The sequence below is a fragment of the Equus caballus genome, chromosome 16 (genome assembly GCF_041296265.1).
Source record: "Equus caballus isolate H_3958 breed thoroughbred chromosome 16, TB-T2T, whole genome shotgun sequence".
Taxonomy (NCBI): domain Eukaryota; kingdom Metazoa; phylum Chordata; class Mammalia; order Perissodactyla; family Equidae; genus Equus; species Equus caballus.
Genome location: NC_091699.1, coordinates 86,638,499 through 86,662,111, shown reverse-complemented (window position 1 = coordinate 86,662,111; position 23,613 = coordinate 86,638,499). Strand labels below are relative to the sequence as shown.

Genomic DNA, 23,613 nt, shown 5'->3' with positions numbered 1-23,613 from the left:
AAAAAAACCAAAAACACAAAAACAGGGTGATGTTTGATAACAGGTACAATTTGAGAAAACTTAAGACAGGGGCCAGCCCCGTGGCTGGGTGGTTAAGTTCACACACTCAGCTTCAGTGGCCCAGGGTTTCACCAGTTTGGATCCTGGGCACAGACCCAGTACTGTTCACCAAGCCATGCTGAGGCAGTGTCCCACACAGAACTAGAACGACTTACAGTTAGAATACACAACTATGTACTGGGGGGTCCTTGGGGAGAAGGAGGAAAAAAAAGACAAAATGGGTAAAGTGGGTAGGCACTACCTAACACATCTGTTTCAACTTGTATTTCAACCCAGCATATGTGGATCCATTTGGTTATCCAAACAAGTTTCCAGCTCTTTACTAAATATTCTTAGCTTTCCTAAAGGCCAACATTAAAACAAAAAAAGCTCCTAATGTTAAAAAACCATTACAACCTTAGGAGGTATCAATCAAATAACCTATTCAGGCTAAAAATTTCTCAGATGTCCTTTCCCAGGTGGATGTTTTGATACATGAAAAGTACTGGACATAAGGTTCAACCAGCCTGTGGAGAACAGAGAAGAGGAGAAATTTCTCAGCGAACTAGGAGGGAGTTAGGTTATTTGACCTTCTGCGTCCTAGAGATATCTAGACCTGTCTGCTAGTACTTCTGTTCTACACATAATCCTAAGAGTGTGATTATATTCTCACCATATTAATATTAAAACACATTATAGGAAATATAGCAAAATATTAAAATACATTATAGGAAAAAAAATCCCATGTTTTCATAAGCGTATTTTATTTTTCTGAATTTTAACAATTCAAATAAAATTCAGCTAGTTAACATAAATACAGAGTAAATGCATATAATTTACAGCCATGTACATAAATGCAAGAATAGCAAACCTCACATAAATGGTCAAAAGATAATCAACTCTTTTGAAGTTGATTATTTAGTTATGACTGACAGGTCATAATTTAATTATTCACATATGCAGGGGTACACATTCACAACATTAACACAAAAACTGAGTGAAACTAGAATTTTCAGTTTCTAAAAGGAGTAGCATAAAAGCAGTGTATGGATTAACAAGAAATATAGGGGCATGATGGAGAAGAGATCTGAGTGGAGAGAAAATTAGTACATTAGATTAAACACTTTTATTTAATTAAAATTCCTTCCAATTTAAATCAGAAATGTTTGTATTCTTAGGAATGTTAAAGTCATGAACAATATTAAAGGAGAAAAAGGCTGAACTATTTATCAGCCCAAAGTACTAACCGTCTGGGCAGAAGAGCATGAAAGCAACAAAAGACGAGCACAAACAATGCTAGAGGAGGAAAAGGATAGACATCTGATTTCCAGCACTTACATTCTTCAAGTTCAAGTCAAAATTTTTTTGATTTAAAACAAATCTAAAAACACTGACATGTTTACACTCTAGAGAGTAAAAACATTCATTATCTCTAACCACCTGAACTCTGCTGGTCCTAATACAACAACGCTATTACACAATGGGCACGAGGCCTTAGGAGACAAAGCCTGGGTTAAATCATCTAATGATGTTCTCTATCTTGGTTTCAGGTACAAATCAATTACTCGTGGGCCCCATCTAGTAAGGTCAGGTCCACAAAGTTACAGACACAACGAAAATTAAGACAAAGCTTTGGTGATTGTTTCCTGGGTTTCAAAGCACTGTATGGTATCCCACAATCACAGGGTTGGTAATTCTTAGATTTGGACTTGAAATTTAGGAAACTGCTTCTATAAGCTACAGGTACTAGAACTCTATCTGCCACTCTAGGAGAGTATGCTCTTTCAGTATTTACTGCTTTTAAGTTCAGTTCAATTTTCTGAGAAGATTCTATCATAAAAGCACATACCAATCTGAAGAATGCTGACTACCTCTATACCAGAAAAAAAAGTTATCTGATAGAAAACAGATGAAAACAGTTAAAAAAAAAAAGTCCAATGCTTTCAGTATGTTTTTCTTTTTAATTATGTGTATCAATTAAAAAAAACTCCAAATAAATGTTTCAGAGATAAGCTTTATATACAATTTATACACATAGTTTTCTTTTTTAAATTATCTCTGTCACACACAAAGTAAACTACAGCAGATTGTGCTTTGGGGAAAACTTCAACTTCGTTTCCATTTGTGCACAAAGAAAGTCTAAGAGTCTAAGGTCTCTTCCTTCTACTACATACGTAATACTCACTTTTAAAAGTTGAATATAATGCACTAAAGGCCAACGTAAGTTTTACTTGCTAAATACAAACAGGAATAGAATACATCCTCATCCTTGAAGGACACTTGTTATAATTTGCTACAACTAAATAATAAAATGTTCCTTAGCTGCTGGTTTTCATATCATCTTTAGTCATTTGTGGAGTACTGAGATCGTTAAGATTAGGAGAGTCTGTCCTACATTCAACACAACTAATGTTTACGAGTCTTCACAAGGCAAATGGCACTGTATTAGGCAGTGTAAGTGGCAGGTGAAAAGGCAAACACTATAGATTGAGACTTTCTCTACAGATTTAAGTTAAAACCCCTGTTACTGTTTTTTTTTTTTGGCATGTTCCTCATAATAAATATCAAAGCTGAAATTCACCATAAAAGGTACGAATAATTCCAAAGGTAATGAAACTAAATTTGCCTTTGGTCTCCTAACAGATTGGAATATTTTTAATTCCAATCGAAGCACCTCAAAAACATCCAGTTCCTGCTGATTACAAGTTAAGAAGGTGGAGGAATTTAAGAGGGCACTATGTTTCATTGGTGACAGCAGAGAAAGCTTGCAATGACATGCTAAAATGTCTACGTTAGGGGCACTACAGTGTACACAGAATACTTAAAACATTTATATTAAAGATCTCCAAAATAACAACCCTAAAACCCAGAAAAATGTTACGAACACTATTTCTGCCTAATACATGACCAATGTTTAAAAAAAACAATCTTAACATGGAGTTCTCTCCACTCTCATCCACCAAAAAAAGGCCACAAAGTGCATCCACAGAGTCATTCTTAAGATACAGCCATTGCACAAAATGTACGGGTCACACATACTGAAATGAGTACCACACTGGAGCTTAACTAGAAATTTTATACATCAGTATAGCAACATCCATAAGCAAACGTCTCTTAACAGAGTTACAGCAAATATCTTTATAAGGGCCATACATATAATACATTTAAAGTATTAAATGGTGCAGTTTAACTCAATAGCAAAATGTAAAAGCTATATCCTGTTAGCACACTTACTCTGAATTAACGTGACTTTCTATGAGTTACCATTCAAGAAATTAGGACAGAATAAATTTCTTGTCAAAGCAGTCTGTTCATTTACAAAACTTTACGTCAATTACGATCTCTACCTGCTTACTCAGACAGGAGAGGGCCCTTGTTCTGTTTATATTGCCCCAGATATTTATGTTGCCTTAAAACAACAAAAAAACCACAAAAACTTGCAATGGCATAGCTGAAAATTACCATTTTCTCTACAAAATAAAGGCAATCTATACAGATCTTCTAGAAACAATTCAAAGATTCAAATTCTTAACGTGAAAGCAAATAGAGAAAGATTCGTTAAGTGGTAAATTTTTTCCACTTTAAGAAAATTCTACCTAGATGATAGGTGATAATTCGAGTTCGTAACTAATAAATCACTGAAGACAACTGCACTCATTCATGTATCATAACGTTAAACAAGATACGAGGACATGCTCAAGTTACTGAAAGGACTGCGAATCAACATTTTACTGGTTTATTTTGTCCCAAATGATTACAATTTGACTTTGATATGTTAACAAACAATCTAAGTGTCCACATTATGCTAAACATCAAGCATCTGTAAGCAGTGAAAACCAAAACATTTTAAAGCTAAAAACATACAAGATATTTATACACTATTTCATTGCTTGTCAAAAACATTGACTACTAATTAACTTTAAATAATTAACTTTAAAATATTGTGCCAGAGCCTCTGAAGGAAACATGAACGCCGAGGCTCTCACTATTATTGGTGTTATTTTACAATTTTACACGAATTAAACAGCAGCCTGAAGTTAGAAACTTATGACTGTCAATACTATCTTTGGATACTTACAGTATAGTATATAATTAGGGATGGCTTTGTTTAGAAGATCGGAAAAGCGCTCATGGAATAAACACTACTCTGACTGCCACAGATCAATAAAATGCAACTGTGTCCCACGGACATGGTAGAGAAAATGGCAATTTTGAGGAAGGAGTGCTTCTGAAGGCTCTTTCTTGGAGGCAGCTGAGATTTTTTTTACATTACTGAAAAGGCCAAGTAATGTGGTTGTGATCACTTTAATTCCTACAACCAAACTTCCACCTAGGCATAGTTACATGTTCCCAACTATTCTTCTGTCCACCACGCTGCTTCGATACTCCATGGTCCACTGTCATCTTTTGGTCTTCCCTTTTTATATCATGGCAGCCCGAGGCTGCTATCCATTGAGTAGGTAGACCACCAGTTCATAGGTGGCCATCATAATGGCTGTGTTTGGAATCTGTCTCACCAGATGAGTCGTTAGACCGCGGTAAAGAGACCCGTAACCTTCTTCTTGAACAAGCAAAGATAGTGTCTGAAAAAAAGATCTGTATTTTGTTCCCTCTTCACGTAGTCTCGTTCTTACAACTTCTGTTTAGGAAAAAAATAAAGTCATTTTATTTAAACATCAGTGATATCTTTATGCCTTCCCAATACTGAACACATCCCGTCTATCAGTCTGTAAGTGTATGCTTAGGATAAAAAAGGAGAGATTTTTAATGTGTAACTTATTGAAACCAGTCACCGTATAACATCAAATTTCTAAGATAGCTGGCTAAAATCATGTAAACTGATTATAAAATTCCATAGATCTCTGAATGGTAAAAGAGAATAAAACAGGAGTATAAGTTGCATACTCGATACAGATCCAAGGGAGAACAGATATAAGAAAAGGTGAAGAAGTAGGAAAGGGAACGGAGTTGGCATCAAAGATGAATACAGAAAGATGCAGCGAGAAACAAGTAGAAAAGATTAAAGAAAAGTGGACAGAACAATGAAAAAAGAGAATTATTAATCTATTCACAATGGTCCACATATACCAACATGAAATTTCACATGGATAAGGCTGAAAATGTTTAGTGCACCAGCTGTCAGGTAAAAGGCCCCATTTGGGAGGGAACTAAGCAAAAATCATAAAGTTTTAGAGCTGCAAGGAATCTTAAGGGTTACAGTTAGTCCATCTGTTCTTTATTTTAAAAGGTGAGGAAATCAGGGCACTGAGAGGTTTAGTCGGGGTAGAGGCCGGGACCAGAATTCAGAGCTTACTATTAAGAGTCTGTTCTTTTCGCACCCATTATTTCCAAAATTTCTCACCAGAGTACTTGGGATGGGCCTGAGGGAAATGCCCTAAAGCCATTTTCACTGCAAATGTTAATATATTTGAAATGTCTTGTGTCCTCTCTTGAAAAATTCATGCCATTTATACATTCCACTTCAAAACACTGCTTCTAAGCTCTAACTCTTCTCATAAGGACGTGATCTCACCGGAAGGAAGAGTGCTTAGACTCCACACTCTCACTCCCCTTAGCACCAGCCTCGTCCTCCCACAGGAGGTCGGAGCCTAAACAGTACGGCTGATCCTGTCCTCTTCTGCCTTGTCTTACACAAGTGCGCAAGTTCCCCCAGGAAACTGGTTAAAGAGCTGCTTTTACTCATAAATTCCATTTTAGAGCAAATACTCATTTCCCGGTCCTGTTTCATTTTTCCTGATACAGCTTTACCGGCAGAGCCTTAGCTTTCCAAGGTGAATGAAAATGGTAATCAGCGTAACAACCAGCCTCAAACATACCAAAATCAAAGGCTGCATTTAAAACAACAAAAGCTACAAAAAACCTTCCACATGCTATAGCCAAATTCTTAAGTGATTTCCTTAGCTATTAATGAAATAGGCCAATACTGTAAAACTTAAAGACAGAAATAAGAGAAATTACTCATATATGCTTACTTGCTAACGTGAAATAATATAGAATAGCTTGGTTTTGGGCTTACACACTTCAATCCAAATTTGGGCTCCACCACTGAGTAAGCTATGTGACCTTGAGCCAGTTATTTAATTTTCAGATTCCTTCTTTCCCATTTGAACATGAAAACAATTCGGTGATGTTCTAGCACATCTTGACTTAAAGAGAAGATGAGTACTTTGTAGGATTTTTATGTAGATTAGCAATAATGCATATAAAGTACCTAGTATAGCACCTACATCCATACCTTGTTTTTAAAAAAACAAAACTTGCCCAAAGGTCACATGGCCGGAACCTGACTGCTCCTGGGCTGAAATCTAACTGTCCAGAGCACACGCTAATCCACCACCATGCTCCTACAGCACATACTGAGTATTAAAACAGCCTTATGTTACTTATACAGATTGAATCCCATTGTGAGGAACTCCTAAGTAGCTGTATTTTGTTAGACTAGAATTCAGTAAAATTTCTAAATGCTCTAATAGGTGGGGAAAATATTCCTGAATTAACAGATTATTACTCGTATAAACTCAACTCCTCTTACCATGTGGATATGCTATAGTTGTGGCACAAGTTTTTGAGGTGGCAGCAGCTAGCATCATTCCCACAAAATCTGAAGCTTCTTTTACAGACTCTTCATCATTTTCCACCGTAGAAGGAGCCTTATAGTCCAGTAGTTTTTGCTTAATACTTTCATAAATAACAAAATGGATAACAGTCTCTGATATGCCAGCATATGAAGCAGACATGCCCCTATAAAATCCTCTAAGTCCATCTGTCTGATACACTTTACGAACACATTCAAAAGCCCCCATTCGCTTTTCCCCACGGTTCCTGAAAAGCAAAAAGGAAAAATCTTATTAATCTAAATAAAACAGTACAGGTTTTTAACTAAAGTAAATAAAATATAGTAGAAGTATGTCATTCCCCTCTCTAAATCATGAAGAAGTCAAAACAGAATTTTAAAATGCTCATTTTAGAAATCCTATTCTTTTGTACCAATTTGTCATATTAGATGGGTAACATTTAAGTAATTTATTTTACTAAATGCAAAATACACTGCATCAAATCTTCAATGTCACATCTGCACTGAAGCTTGCATTGCAGGATAAACAAAGGAATCCCTTAGGCCAAATACACTGCAACCGCGGTTCAAGACAAAAACAAAATAAACAAAAAACCCTCATTATATTAAATCTAGTTCTAACACAACAGAGAAGATTTTTTAAATTTAATAATGCATAAAAAAGAATAACAGACACAACAATGATAGCACATCACAAAGCAAGCAGTATGATTAGCCTAATTTCTGTGCACCTGAAGGAATCTTTCAACTCTACTCAATTTCTCCCAAAAAGTGACTGGGTGAATTTAAGTCAAACTTCCTATGATCCTTTAAAGTCAACAGCCATATCTTTCGTCTCCGCATCCTGCTGGACACTGAATGAGGCCTTCTACAGTTAGAAGCATTCATTAAGCACTGTGCTCAAGAACACTTCTTCAGTGCTCCCTAAGGGTGCAGCATCTACTTTTATACAAGTATATAATTTTGAGTTTGTAAAAATATTTATTACACCTCACACTATGATCCCCCCAATAGAACCTTATCCATAAGAACCGGGTTTAAATGCTACCCACAGGGGAAAAAAATAGAAAACTTACCTATTTATAAATTATACATAACCTATTTCTCACATAAGATAAAACCACAACTAAGACACCTACCCAATAACCTACGGATTCCTCTGGTTTTATGAACTAATGATTGTCTTGAAGTAATAACTGTCCTCAACTAATGATATTGAATAAATAAATAGCTTTTTAGTTGAATGATCCATGCAACCAACTGAAATTAGTTTCTGCCATCAGATCCTTCCTCACAAGAAAGTTAAAAGAACTACAAGTCCCAAAAGTAAGAGGCAAACATTTCACCCTGCTCTTGATCTCAGTGTCAGAAATTAGCATCCTCAAATCAACCTTTCACTATACTCCAACCCCATCCCATTCCCCATCTCCAAGCCTAAAAAACTGTGCTGGCTTGAGTTACAATGATAAGTGAAAAAATACCATTAAAGAGTTGCAAGCCACGCTTTTCCTGGATCCCTTATAGGTCCGTCCTGTAACATACTGAAACATGCCCCCATTGACAGTACACTAACTGGCACCTTGCATTTTTTTTAACCTTTGGGTGAAGTCTTACTTTTCAGATCTTTGACTTTAAAAAATAAACTCTGAGTTTTGCTAAAACACTTATGATTTCATTAAAAATTATTCCAGATCAAACAAGAATCAGACAGTTGAAGTCCCCAAATAGCGCACAGTTCAACATGATAGAATGTGGAAAACAGATATTTAAGCAGGCATAATTGTAATGATTTCTTAGGTCAGTTTTATCTCTAGTTTACAAGATATAACACTACTTCCCAAACTCTAAACTAAAAACCAGTGGAAATCTGTTATAGTCTACTCCACACTGAAAGGCTCAAACAGTTCCAAAACCAGCAACATTACTATTATTATCATACACCAGATAAAAGCATTACCTTCTCCCATCCTCCAGTTAAAGGCCAACAGGAGTTGAGACGGTCAGACTCTAAGCTGCACTACTCCTGGCCTTCTCTCAGCTCCCAGAACATGCCAAAGGCCCTAATCTTAGGACCTGTGAGGTTTGCACTGACTGTTGCCACTGCTTGAAATGGGCTCAAGAAACCACTCCCTGACTGTGCCATTTCAAGCTGGTCCCCACTGCTTCCTGGTGTATCTCTAGAGCCTAGCAGTACCTCCTCAATATAGAGTTATTGAGTCACTGAATTCTGCTGCTGTAAGGTGGTCAGTGCTAACAGATGAAGTCTACAACCACATGAGCTAAATCCCACGCCAGGACTCTCTGCAATGATCTGCAAAGATCCAGTCTAGACTAGTACATCATTGGGCTACTTTGCTATCGGGAGGCTGATTACAATCATCCATGCAGTCAGTATCACTTCTTGGGCTGGGTTAATACATCCTTTTTTTTTTAAAGAAACCCCCACAACACATAATACACCCTCTTTCCTGGAAAGTCTCATACTGCCAACTACTATATTACTTTTGCTTCTGACAGTGGACCCAAGTTTTGGGGAAAAAATTAAAAAACAAACTCAGCACCAAAAGAGGGGGAAAACACGGTTAGACACCTGGCACTGAATCTCAATGATATGAATATATAGAAAAAAACTAATTGAAACCAACTTTAATTCTGTTTTAATGAATTAACATACCTTGCATCAAGCTGTAAGCGGGTCTTTATAAGCCAAATGGGGTTGGTCGCTGTGATTGCAGTAAAACCTAAACAAACATGTTTAAAATGAACTCTGGTAAAAATGAAGAACACACTAGTAACTTTAAGGTTTTTAATATTATATAAATCTATATTAAAGAAAATGCATATAAATATTTAAACTATTAACTGATGTATGCTTTACATTTTTATTTTACAAATCCATACAGCCATGAACATTTGTACTTTGTTTCCAATCTACATTCTTGAATTCTGACCATAACTAAAAGATTCTTTTAAAAGCAAAATCTGAAACTCCTCTCCCAACATATTCAGAATATCCTCAGGGGCGCCCTCTACTCTCTAAGCTGAATTCTGAAACCCATTTCTACAAACATACAGAAATGTTGTGTATTCCAGGGCTTTTTAGCATGCAAACTCGTCTACAACAGCTACTGGGGTCCAAATAACACCACAAATCACTATGTACAAAACGGATTCAACAGAAACATCAGCATTTACTAAAATGTTATCTTAAGTTGACTATGTAACAGAAAGGATTGTTGTTTGGCCTTATGGATACTTTATATAAATATACACTCACTAACACTGTTAAAATAATGGTATCACAGAGGTAAGGTTTCTGTTAGGGTTGACAGGACAGATCTATTTTCATCCACTTAAACACACACGAAAATTCAAAAGTTCAAAAAGTTACAAATTGGAACTTCCCTCTCCCTTCTATAGACACTGAAGAGAGAGATTCAGGGTAGAAGGCAGCTCTAGTTTCCTTTAAACTGAAGTACTATGTACTAGCTGTCAGTACAGAAGGGTGGGCACCTAAGATGGCTCGCTCCAGGAGTCAGTTCAGATCTCTGGAACAGCGTGTGTCTGGGCCAGTGCATATCTTCTACTACTTGCTATCTTCCTAGTGTTGTGGAACCACAGCAGTATACGAAATGCAATCTCGATGATGGGAATTTATGAAGATTGCTTCAATTATACAAAACAGGGTTTTAATATATTGCTTGTGAACATTTAAGATCAGTTACACAACCTTCGCAGAACTACTTACATGAAGCTACATTTATTCAATTGGCCTTTAAATTCAGTGAAAAGTTACATGCAGAAATGTCTAAGGATCTTAACTGTTTTAATACTTTCTATCAAATACTAGCAGGTCAAGCACATTATTTTTAGAAAGGTAGAATATACAGCACATTTAATATGAGTAAAGTACTTCCAGGAACAAAAATGCCGTGGTGTACTTAGAAATAATTTGTTTTTCAAGTGAACAAATAGTGCAGCACCAATTATAAACCTTTCCTGGCTTTCAAAGTTAGTATGGGTATATCTACAAACAATTTTACTAAATTAATTACCAGGTGGAATTTAGTCTCATAGGTTCTTTTTCCTTCTATAATGTAAGATAATTAGCTGACTCAAATTTTACTCCCTTAATCTACTGTTTTAACACTGTAGAAATAAATAGCCAGATGTTTCACAAATGGATACTCAAATTGAATCTATCAAGCAAGATAACTGGAATAAAAGTTAGGTTTGATAACTCCTATAATTATTTTATAATGATTATATAGTCTCCATTTCTCTTATGTGCTTTTAATACCACATACATACATATAAAACTAGAATGGGACCAACAGTTTTGAAGCATCAGCCAGTACTAAAATAATAAAAATCTAAAGCGTGGGATGGGTTGTCAGGAAGATTTTTAGCAAAGAGGTTCTTTTCATGCATATATTCTTAGAAAAAGGAAAGAGAAGAACTATAAGAAACTGTCAGACCAGTTTAAATATTTCGTTTGGAAGAGATTTTTCTAGCATGGCCTGGCTTAAGTGAGAATAAAGTTAAAGAGTATTATTTTTTCTTCTCTTGAACCTCAATTTTTTTAGGGAAAAAGAAAACTAAAGATAAACAAACTATATTTTAAAGCAAATATGCATCAAATATCAGTATTCTGATCATTTAATGATTCTTTATCTTTAAACTTAAAAGTCTGTATTAAATACAAAATGTTTGTAACAGCATTAGGGGTTTATTAGCGAAAAGCTGCTAAGCAGCATAAACCAACAAAATACTCTGCATTACTCACAATGGTCTCTATTAATCATTCTGTGGAATTTTGAATTTAAGAAAAAATATTTGCTTTTTATTAAATTTTAAAAGCCTAAAACTGGGAATATCCTCATAGGAAACTTTTTTAAAAAATAGCCTGTCTGGGTGAAACTCTCATTCAATTTATTATACTTTATTTGAAAAGAAGATGAGCACTCAAGTTTTGTTTTAAATAAAAGTTCTCTTTCTAAAAATACTAACTTAGTACCAAGCTTAATACTCTTCTCCAAGTCACAAAATTCCTCCATTAGAGGCTGGAAAAAAACCCATATATAAACTTTAAAATATTACAATAAAGATTTATAAATGTTACTGGGAATAAATATTTTAAACACCCTTAAAACTATAGTTTTAACTATTCTCTGTTCATCTTAATAAAAAATGACAGGAAGCAAACAACAGGTATTTCTCACTTAACTAAAATTCATTTCCAGACACAAATTAACCTATGGAACAGGACACATTAAAACTGAGGTGAGAGAATGCTGTCATCTTAGGCCCATGGAACTGCTGCCATCAGTAACCCGTGCTGACAATAACTGTTTTGCTCCACTCTCCCAATAATAAGCCAGCTCTCTTCATAACAACACCAGCCTAACTGCCAGCAGACCATCAGGTTAGATAAACAATCTAGGCATAATCCACAGGTTTTTTAGCTATTGGTCCTTTACCAGTTAAAACTTTGGTCCTTGAGTTTTAGGCTATGAATTTCTCTTAACGAAAGAGACTCTAATAAACTAAGTAGACATTATTAGGGTAGTTAAATCTAGAAATATATAATCTATTAATTCAAGAAATAAAACAAGTAGGAAGAAACAAAAATGTATCACCAACTTAGAATTATATATCGTAAGGCAAAACAGCCAAAGCTAAACTTATCTTTCTATTTCTTCTAAGACAAATATACACAAAGATACTGGAAATGGCCCCACTGAAATTTAGAAATTTCCTGTAACTTTTTATTTTGGCATTTAAAACTGGTGACATTTTGACAATATGCTAATTCATATTAATATTCTGAGTACCGTGTTAAACACTAAAATTGACTCAGAGGTAAATGAAGGATCTAGCGCAGGTTAAGAAGAATTAATATTGCTCCAGTCAGTTAAAGCCCAGTGGCAGTATACTGGCCATACTGTTAGTGGTGTGGTTAGTATTTTATTAGCGAGTTTGAAAAAACTTTTAAAATGCAATTTTTAAAGTTTTGGTTAATCTAAGACTCCAGTGATAATGTAAACCAATTAAAAACCAGATTAAATAGAAATCCTGCTTATAGTAAACGTGCTGAAAATGTCTGTTTCATTAAGTGAGTGATACCTGTAGTATTGCATTTTTGGTACTTTTTTACTTCAATTAACTTCTGTAAGATCAAAGCCCACCTAACCGTCTAAGAGACATGTACTAAAACTAGTAAAAAAATTTAAAAAAACAAAAAACCTATAAAACTAAAACAGCTAAGATCCCATACATTCTTATCCTGCATTTATTTGGAAACTAAGGGTAGGTATTTAAGATCAACGTTTTTGCAAGAGAGTAGAAAGCCAAGTATCAACAGACAAGAGAACGGAAAGTACTGTATTAGACTTCCTAAATGTTATGCTAAGGAAAAGCAGCAACTACTTTTTCTAAAAGTTGTAGGACGGTATGATACCATTTACATGTATATCTTAAACACTGCTATCAAATTCTTTGGAGGTCAAGGCTATTACGGCCAAGCTGAAGACCCCAGGCTTTCATTACACGATGACTAAAAAATTACCCCATTCTTCCTTCTAGAAGGAATATTACAAAGGAATCAGACTTAAAGTTTTATAAAATAGTCAGATAATGCACACACAAACTCAAAAATAAAAGTTCATGTCCCGCCTTCTATTAATTCCACAGCTATTACAAATTCCCAGGGTGTGTTTCTTATACTAGAGGCTGCAAGAGATGCTCAGATCAGTACTCACGAGGTTTAAGTTAGTCCATATTTCTACAGGAAGTGACCTGCGGATGGGGAGCATGAGATGACACGATCTCACTCTTTTCTCGGGAGAAATGTACAGTAAATGCCTAAAATAGACACAGGCTTTTCTGTATCATAACAACAAGCAGTGACCTCATCAGAAACACGTGTACAAAATGAATCCCATTGGAAGGATCTGAGAAATATTTACTGTGAGACCTAACTTTTTTGAAAATTTTAAGTTAAAAAAGAAAAAGAAAGGAATATCAAAATGGGCCATAAATTAATAAAAAAAAAATGTACCGAGTACTGAAAATTCTGCCACCTGCAGCAGTTTGAGTCCAAATACTTACCTAAAAGAAGACCAATTCTGCCTTAAAGAAAAAATGCTAACCTTGTCAAAGGGGAATCTGAGAAAATATTTAGAGATTATCATATCCCATTTTCCTACTATTATCTACCATGATTAGAGTTGAAATCACAATTTTCTATTCTTTATCAGCCTACTTAGTAAATCTCAAAAAACAAAAACCAAAAAGCAAACAGAAAATTCAAGTAAATTCATTTTGTAACTATTCATAATTTTCTCTGATAAAATACATGTTGCTACAATAGTACCTTTCACCTTTTGCACTATGGCCAGTAATATTGCACATCCATTTTTATGGAATGTTTTGGATTATTTTGTATTTAATTTCTTGTGTTCTACAAAACAAAAAACAGGAAGAATGTTTACACACAAACACACAAAACACCTATCCAACCATCCATCTGGTTGAATGAACTGCCATGGGCAAAACAAAATTTCCATTTAATGAGTAAAAACTTAACCTTTAATAAACTTTAAGTCAAATAGAAAAATATAACTTGAAAAACAACAATGAATGCTATAAGCAAATAAAACCTACTAGGTATGTAGTAAATGTTAAGCAAATAATTATTGGTATTCAAAAAATTGAACAGTAATTGTTTGAATATAATAACCCCACCCAAAATCAGAATTCATTCCCTTTAAATCTGTAATATATATAAAAGCAAATATATTCCAGATAAAAACTTGTGAAAGTTGGGAATTACTATAAAGAAAGAAAAAACTTAATACTACTTTTTGAATACACACCTGTGTCTAGGTGTATACAGAAGGATACGCAAGTTCAATTAAACAAAACAACACAAACACCCTCAACAGAACAGCTTCAATAGCTAAGTTAAGTTCAGCCTGACAAAAGTCACGAAGAGGGAAAAAAGGCAGGTAAAACATAGAGGCAACATTATTTCACTTGATTAAACAAACTCGCAATTGGAAAAATTTTTCAATGCATGAAAATTTATAGCTCAAATTTAGAAATTTACAAATTCTTAGGGTAGTCCCTTGAAACTACCACAAATGAAAATAAGACCTACTTTAAATAAACTGTCTTTTTAATAGAAAACATTTAGTATCTAAACTTTTGAGTTCATACAGATAAAATGCAAAATTAAACTGAATTAAGGCTACTTGGAATTAAATTATGTACAAGGTATCTTACTAAATCCTTAAAGTGTGTGCTGTTTGATGTGGCAAAATCTTGCAGGCACTATCATTAATTGCATTTTTTGGATATCGAAGTGACAAGGTTAGCATTTTTCTTTGAATAGCTAGTTAAAAAATGATTTTTCACATGACTGCCTCCAACCACTTTGCACCCCCAATTCATATTTAGACAACCTCTAAAAATGATCCTGAAGAAAAACCAGAGCAATCTGGTCTAGATTATTTCAAGAATGAAGGGGGCAAAAGTCTACCTTAATGAGTCTGCATGGGACCGTTCAGTTTCACCGACACAGTTATGTATAAAAACCGTGAAGCTAAATGTTAATGCTCATGAATAGTGCAAGGAAGCTCTGAAAGCACAATTCTCAGAAAATGTAACTGCAAACAAACGGAAGAAGTATTTTCAAATTACATAATAAACGTATAGTGCAACAATCTCTAAACAAGTATAAGACTATCAATTTACCAAAATTCAAGGAGTTCAAGTTGGGAAATAGCATCAATGTATAGATAAAAACAGATAACTATGAGTTAACATTTGTCCACACTTGAGAAAAAAATGAAAAATGACAATTCCACTGAAATTCTTTGCAATGTCATACAAATATGGTAATAAATTCTGACGAGTTATTCTAATGAAAAAAATACGTTCCAGTGGGAATTAAGATATTCTGAAACTCTAAATTTGCAATACTGAATATATAACAACTATCCTCAAGTTAAAATGATTGCTCATCTACTCTCTTGACTTCAATTCTTTCAAAAACGAAAGATCAGTATTTTTAAAATAATTTTCTGGGGTTAAAAAACAAAAACATAAAACTGGTAATCCAAAAATATATTCTTAAAGATCCTAACACAGTAGTTATATAGTTTGAAATTGGCCACTAACTTTTACCTTATACCTACTCAAATTTGTAGAGGGAAAATCACATCTATTCGTATTGAACATCTGTAAAAAGTACATTAAAAATAATTCTATTTGTAACTAGATAATCTCTATGGTACTAAATAATTCTCAAACTCCAAATCTATGTAGACCAACCTACTCATTCCAAGGAGAAGGTAACAGAGGTTCAAGTAAATTATGTAACTTGCCCGAGGTCTCTCCTCATTGGCAAACAAGAGTATTTCACCACCTTGATCTTTAGGTTGTATCTTCTAACTATAAAACTTCAATGACTCGGTCCACAATTACTAAATATAAAAAACCCTGGAACAATTTGAAAGGTATATGCTAAATTTATTATATGGCTACTGACCTTTCAGAAATAAGTGTTTCAAACTTAACACTTAGTTCATTAAGTTATGTGGTTCAAACTGATCCAATTTATTTCTAAACAAAAAATGGTTAACAATTTAAGGCACTTATTATTAAGCACATAATTGACACTCAATTTATTGATCAACAGCTGATGAAAGTAGTTATAGTTCGCTTTATTAGTCATAGCATAATTTGGAAATGGGAGGTATGGTTAAATATGCAACAAAGTCTCAGAAAACTGCACAGAGAATTTTCTACCGAGAACCAAAGGCCATGGCTTTGTCCAACATGCATGGCAGCAAATGATTCCAGAACCAGACTAGTCAAACCAATCTCCCAATTTATCTTTAAGGCAGTGCAGAGGCCCAGGACTAGATGTTTTAATTCAGAGTCATATATACTCATCAATGATGACAGATAAGTTCCTGGAAACAATGCTACAGCAAGCATGTACACATAGCCAGTGCCTAAACTTCAAGTGCTGTCTACTGTGATTTACACGGATTGCTATAAACATATTTTTCAAAATACGTACATTAGAGTAACTCTGAGTTATCAATAATACATCACTCACAAAAATTTCAGCATTTGAGCACAGGACAAAATGAATACTTTACCAAGAACTGCCGGCACATTTCAGACAGAAGCCAAAACATGCAGCAAAAAGAGAAAAGGCACTAACAGAAATTGAGGAGAGAAGAGTAAATTATAGCTCCATAACTTATTTATAGTGTAATTATGGTTGGATTCTTAAACTGTTAAAAGCGATCACTAAATATTCAGTGAACTACACAAGACAATGTAAATACTATATTACCTGTATGTTATTACAAACTCCTAATTACAAAAATGCCAACTGACAATAGATTTTACATGCGCCTCCTGATCAAAATTTATTGTATACTAATAAATGTAAGAATCGTGTTTGCAGATGCTAATTAACGAAAAGTACATCGTCTTAACTTTACAATGTGAATTCAGCATAAATCAATATTAAGTCTCTAGTTTCAGAAAATTTTTTTGCTTTTTAATATTATATATTCATACCTGCCATTGCAGCTGAAATCATGTGTACCTGGGTAGAATCAGGATCAAATACACCATTCAACTTTTCCTTGCAGTTTGAATAAGCAGCAAAGTATATTGCTCTAAAATAAAGATTTAAATGTTATCAATAAATACGTTGCTTCACTCATAAGATTTAAATGACATGTAAATTGATCTTTATAATTTTCAAGTAGAGAAATCTAAAAACATAAGGTCCTAGCCACATTCTCGTTACGTCAGGTTAGTTTACACAATTTTTTCCATGAAGATCCTGAGTACTTTTTGTACCAACTCATTAAGAAACAAACTCAAAAGTAACGTTCCTCGAATGTAAAGCATCCTCAGACACCCCCACTTCCTCCACCCCAATATTTTAGTGGGAACTGACTAACAAACAGAAAGTGTTTGTATAAGATTTTAACATGAATAAGGCTCAAAGGCATATGTAATGCTAAGCCTAAACTAAATACACTTAACTGAGTTAAGTAAATGTAGTATGAGCACTTTTATATATATACACATATGGTTTGGTTTTTTTCGGCGGGGAGAGGGAGGTAGTACTGACCCAACCGATCAAAGTCTGTGTTGCCCAATTTTGAGACCCTGGGTACCTTCTCATCTATACTATAAACAGAGTCGGTCACAGGACTCTTCAACAGACAGAACAATCCCTAAAGAAATCAGCCCCACCAGGTCAGGCCGTTTTCTCCAACATTTGTAAACATTCCATTAAATTTGTAAATATTTGCCCTGTTAACTTGTTGACTATGACTTTATGGATCCCAACTACCTCCTCACTGTTTAGCTTTCCAGAAACTGAACTGCTTCCTTGCTGTATCAAACATCCTGTATTTCCCAACAATCCCGATTCTCTGTCCAACGATGGACAGTAGACAAGTACAAACGGGGAGACTCACTGTTGTGCCTTTTTAAAATATGCTTCAGGAAAAAGTGAAGTGAATATAATTGAAACGAAACATTCTACTTTATGAGAAAGAAAAAAGCAGGATACATTTAATGATGCCAAATTGCGAAGAAGAATAAACAATGCATTCCTAGAAATCAATAAGGAAAAAAAGATATCCTAAAGAGAAAACTGGCAAGGAATATACATATATGCAATCCACAGAAGAGATAGACAAATGACAAATATTACAAGGAGAGCATGCCTGTACCACAATTAAACAAATGTAAGATTAAAAGTGAAAAATCATGTTTTATTTATTTGGCAAGTATTAAAAGACATGGATAGTAGCCAACCTTGGTAATATGTGGATAAAGAGCAACTCATTCACTATTTGAGAATAAACATAGAGGATGCCTTTTCAGAAGGCAATTGAGCATTATTCATTACTTTTAAATGTGTACATGTTCTTTTATCCAGAAATTCTACTTTTAGGCAACTAGCATAAAGAAACATACTTGGGGGCCGGCCCAGTGACACAGTGGTTAAGTGTGCACATTCCGCTTCTCGGCAGCCCGGGGTTCGCCGGTTGGGATCCCGGGTGCGTACATGGCACTGCTTGGCACGCCATGCTGTGGTAGGTGTCCCACATATAAAGTAGAGGAAGATGGGCACAGATGTTAGCTCAGGGCCAGTCTTCCTCAGCAAAAAGAGGAGATTGGCAGCAGTTAGCTCAGGGCTAATCTTGCTCAAAAAAAAAAAAAGAAAAAAGGGAAAGCAACATATTTGCTTAAGTACTCAAAGGCACAGCTATGTTCATCAAACCATCGCTTTTAACAGCAAAAATCCGGAAATAAACTTAAATGTTTATCACAAAAGGAAAATTTATGAATGAGGGGATAGTCACACTATACAATTTTTAAAAACCTACATATTTTCATGAAAAAAGATTCAAGACAAATTTGCTGAAATATTTTTAATATGATTCAATTTATGTAAATGATAGCATATACATATTAAAAATCTTCTGTACATGATAAACCAAAAAAATTAATGGAATACTATATACCAGACTGTTTATTAATGATGGTTATCTAAGGGGAGAGGAGTTAAGTGTGTGTGAGAAGGGGGACAGGGTGAGAGGCGATGTGTTTAACGTGAAATGTCAAGCTTTATGCTACACATTTTTTTCAGTTTTTACAATAAGGATGGAATTTTGGATAATTTTCTAAAAAGAGAGAAAAGAGCCCATAAAAAGTTGAAACCCAATAAATAATGAGACATGGATCCAGTACACTGTTTGGATACAGAGAGCTGGGTATGCATTTTCACTGACTGTGAACTCTGTGCAGTGTTCTATCATGCAAGAAGTCAATCTAAGATAAAAAGATATCAGAGAAAAATAACAAACTAACGTGTTAAGGCCTTTTTGGATAGGAATGAAACCGTTCTGTTTGGCTTGTCCCCTAAGCCAAAAAATAGGGTTAGTTCTAGAGACGCAGGTCTTCTCCTTTCTTACTGCTGGTTCCTTTAGTTTGTCCTTTGCCTTTTCAACTTGGTGTAAAAGCTGCCTCGCAATGATCTCACTAAGAGGTCCTTTGCACTCCCACAGGGTGCAATCTGCCCATTCTTTTAGATGGTTACTGATGCCTGTTTGTTAACCACAGTGCTTTATCCTTACCACCTTGACTTCTGTTTAGCATCTCCCCTCTGAAGCTTGAAACAAGAAAGATTGACACAGTTTTACTTAGTTAAAAATTTTTATTTTTACCTGGAAGGGGCCACCCCTACTAAATTAGGGCCTAATCCTCTAAACAATGAACGAGGTCCTTCTTTTTCCAAGATCACCCTGAAAGAGAAAAATATTATTTAGAAAGGAATGTCCTTCAAAGTCTGGTTCTTTATTTGTATGGCAAGCTTAAGAGTCTAAATCCCATGTTTGTACTATAATATGTTATGCTGCTCTGGTCAATTTTCCTTGTTTTTCTTGACATAGCATAAATTACTGAAGACTGATAATAGATTTACTAGTGATGATAAAAAGAACTCCATTCAGATCCTTTCCTAAAACTTTTAAAGACGTAACAATATAGATTGCTGCATTTCTTTTTATATGATCATACGACTCTTATCTTCAACTTCCTCCAACATACTATCTTTATCAGCAAATTCAATTCCCAATTAGAAACGTATGTCCCCCCTAGTATTTGAGCTCCTTTCCTCGATACTGAACAATTCTCTCAGTACTGCAGTATTCCAGTGAAATGCTACCGCAAAAACCTATCACCCTAACATCCTTTAGGTACTATAATAATGGTTGGCCTGTTACCACTTCTCCCGCTACTCAGTTAACATTTACCACATTGAATACTTACTGTATAAAGACTAAGCAGAGAAAGGAGACAGAAAAGAAAGGGTGGGGCCCCTGCCACTGAGAAATTTGCTGTTCAGTTGTAGAAAAAAAGAATGATATTGAAACAAATAATTTAACAGGTCATATTAACAAGCAAATACTATAATTGGCAAAGCATAAAATTCACCTGTTTAAAGTGCCAATTATATCTCAATAAAGATGTTGGGAAAAAAGCAAAGGCAGCCATGAAACAGATTGATTAGGACAGAGCCTCTGAGTCGGGAACAATGGGAATGATATTACATCATGGGAGGTAGTGTTAAGGCAAGCGAATGCAGCCCTGGAATTCAGCTGCTACTGGTGACAGGTGTAACATGTTAACTTGACTCCTATAAGACAACCTGAAAAACTAAGAAATTAAAACAGAGCCCAGAGGAATTCCTAAAGTTCCTGTGAGGAAAGTCAGAGAAGGCAAAACCATCGAAAAATAGAATAAAAAATATATAGTACTGTCATAGAGGTCAAAGCAAGAATTTTAAGGAGAGGTAATCAGTGGTACTAAATGTCAAAATCATGATATTAAAGTACTCTATTAACCAAAAGAGGTATTTATCTATAATTATGGCATTTTAATCCAAAACTGTTAACAATTTTATGCTACCTATTCATATACTTAGGCAAGTCTGAAAAAAGAAAAGACTGATGAAATCTTTTGGTAGTGAAAGTAAACACAGAGTATGAGTTTATTTGCTACTACAAAATAAACACTATTGAACTAAGTTCAAATAGATTATGTCCCAAGTGAGCTGATAAGGCAGACACACAAGGCATTCAGTTACCTACTTAAGTTTAGACATGTAAAACCTAACTTCAATAGTTTTGAAATTTCAAATCCAATTTGTAACACAATGAAAACGTAAAAACAAATCTTTTTCAAACCATCAAGAAATGTCAAACACTGAATTCCATCCTGAAACAAGTACAACTCTGCTTTAAATCTCAGTTATGTTTAGGTTATATAAAAATCACACACTGCCAGTAATCGGCTGTACTCACTTGTGTTGAGTACTTGGAAAATTAGAAACACAAAAAGAGTTAGCATTTAACACTATTACATTTCAAAGCTAAACAAATTAATAATCCAAAATAAAACGCCTACAACAGCTTTAGAAAATAAAACTATTGGATAAATGTAGATTATCCAATATTCTAATAACTTCTAAAATTTCTAATAATTCCTAAAAAGTATCCCAAATACATATGATTCAGAAATAATATTACATTTTATATTATCCAACTAATTGTTTCTCTCCATTAAGGATTATCGTTTCTAATAAACATAATTCAGAGTAACTCTGTCATTAAGTTTGTAAAAAACCTTTTTAAATATGGCAGAATAGAATAGTGGGCCAGTGGCGCAATGGATAATTTGTCTGGCTACAGATCAGAAGATTCTAAGTATGGCAGAATATAAACAAACATATGGGCATCAGTAAGACAAACAGACTAAAAACAAATTCATGAATACTGTGCTCTCACTTTAGGCAATGGAGAGGTCCAGGAGACACTACTCGGTTGACACTGGCTCCAGCCATGGTGCTCAGCTGAACTTCAGAGATGTAAAGCGTCACAGACGACGACTGCAGTCGCGTTTTTACAACTTCCAGTGGACATGTCAGAATAGCTCCCACTGTACCTCCACATCTACAAAAAACCGACAAGAACAAAACGCATCTACACTTCATTCGTAAGTAAAACAACTGGGCAACTGGGGTTTTGCCAAGGTACTAAAATTTAAGATAAATTTTGATTTTAGAAGACTAAGAAATTTTTTTAATGTTTCATTCATTTGACTGCATACAAACACCTCCAGTAGCTAAAAAGAACTGAGCTTAATATCTACCTAGTGAGAATAATTAAGCTAAAGGACTCCCAACAGTAGGTGTTGTTACTAAAATTTACTGGTGAGTCACATCACAGCTTTAAATACTGTTCCAAGGGTTTATCTGGTGCTCCTTGTCCAGATGTTACTTGTGGCTCTATTGAAACCTTGACCATCATTTGAGGTATATCCTCTCTCTCAAACTCCTCTCTTATCTTTCAAAACTCAAGAAATGGTCTTCAGAGCAATACGATATAAACTACTGATGGATAATCATACGGCTCCTATTTTAAATATCCAAATACTCAGAAGTGTTTCACCTACAAAAAAATACGGCATTTGAGTCTCAAAATCAGTCTGTTGGACCGACGTGGAAATCTGTGCAAAGTAGAGAGGCTTAGCTCAAAGAATCCAATTTAAATACAAACACTGATCACCAAAACGACAACAGAATGAAAGCTGTAAACAAACGAATTATTTAAACTTTTTAAAGGTATATAAAAATAGGCTGAGTAATTATTCTTTTTAAACGCAAGAGTGGGAAATACTTTTCTCTTAAGGCACTAATATAGCTACCCAGCGGAGCCCTGAGAACCGCTTTCTAATCAGAGGAAAACCACTTGGAAGAGCTCTGACTACAGTGAAAGAGAAAAGCAAGGCTGAGTCAGAGGCAACCCGAACTCCAAAGCGGGCGTTAAAGGAAGAAAAAGAAACGCAGCTCACCACAGAAATACTAAACACTTCTACCTCCACAATCTTAAAAATGTATACATATAAAATATATAATAAAAGAAAAGCAGGCATGGCAGCAATATCACTCCAAATAAAATTTAAGACAAGAAATCATTAAATAAGCAAAAGTAATTCATAGTGATGTTAACAGTACATGCTATCAAAACAATAAAATTGAAACAAACTTTATGCAACTAATAAAAGTGAAAAATACAACAAATTAAAAAGAGAGAACATCCATATGTAAAACAAAACTTGACTCTTAGCTCATACCATATTTTAAAAATTAGCTCAAAATGGATCATAGACCTTAATGTAAAACATGAAACTATAAAACTTCTAGAAGAAAAACATTTAGAGAACAATCTTTTTGACAGGGTTTGGCACAGATTTCTTAGATGAACCAAAAAAAAAAGCATAAATCATAAAAGAAGAAAATTGATAAGCTAGATTTCACCAAAATTAAAGTCTGAAAACGGTTTCTTTGAAAGAAACTTAAGAAAATG

At 34.7% G+C, this 23,613-nt stretch overlaps 1 protein-coding gene across 1 annotated transcript in view; it reads right to left on the bottom strand.

Moving 5' to 3' along the window:
• Nucleotides 1–786: 786 nt before the first annotated feature.
• SLC25A36 (solute carrier family 25 member 36) overlaps nucleotides 787–23,613 on the bottom strand; it is a 34,487-nt gene continuing 11,660 nt past the window's right edge. Inside the window, exons 2-7 of the mRNA XM_023621019.2 lie at nucleotides 22,033–22,197; nucleotides 19,912–19,989; nucleotides 17,237–17,337; nucleotides 9,309–9,375; nucleotides 6,593–6,882; nucleotides 787–4,678 (exon numbers count right to left, since the gene is read on the bottom strand). Coding sequence (XP_023476787.1) covers nucleotides 4,485–4,678; nucleotides 6,593–6,882; nucleotides 9,309–9,375; nucleotides 17,237–17,337; nucleotides 19,912–19,989; nucleotides 22,033–22,197 — 895 coding nt within the window. The 3' untranslated portion in view covers nucleotides 787–4,484. The remainder of the gene's footprint in view (nucleotides 4,679–6,592; nucleotides 6,883–9,308; nucleotides 9,376–17,236; nucleotides 17,338–19,911; nucleotides 19,990–22,032; nucleotides 22,198–23,613) is intronic.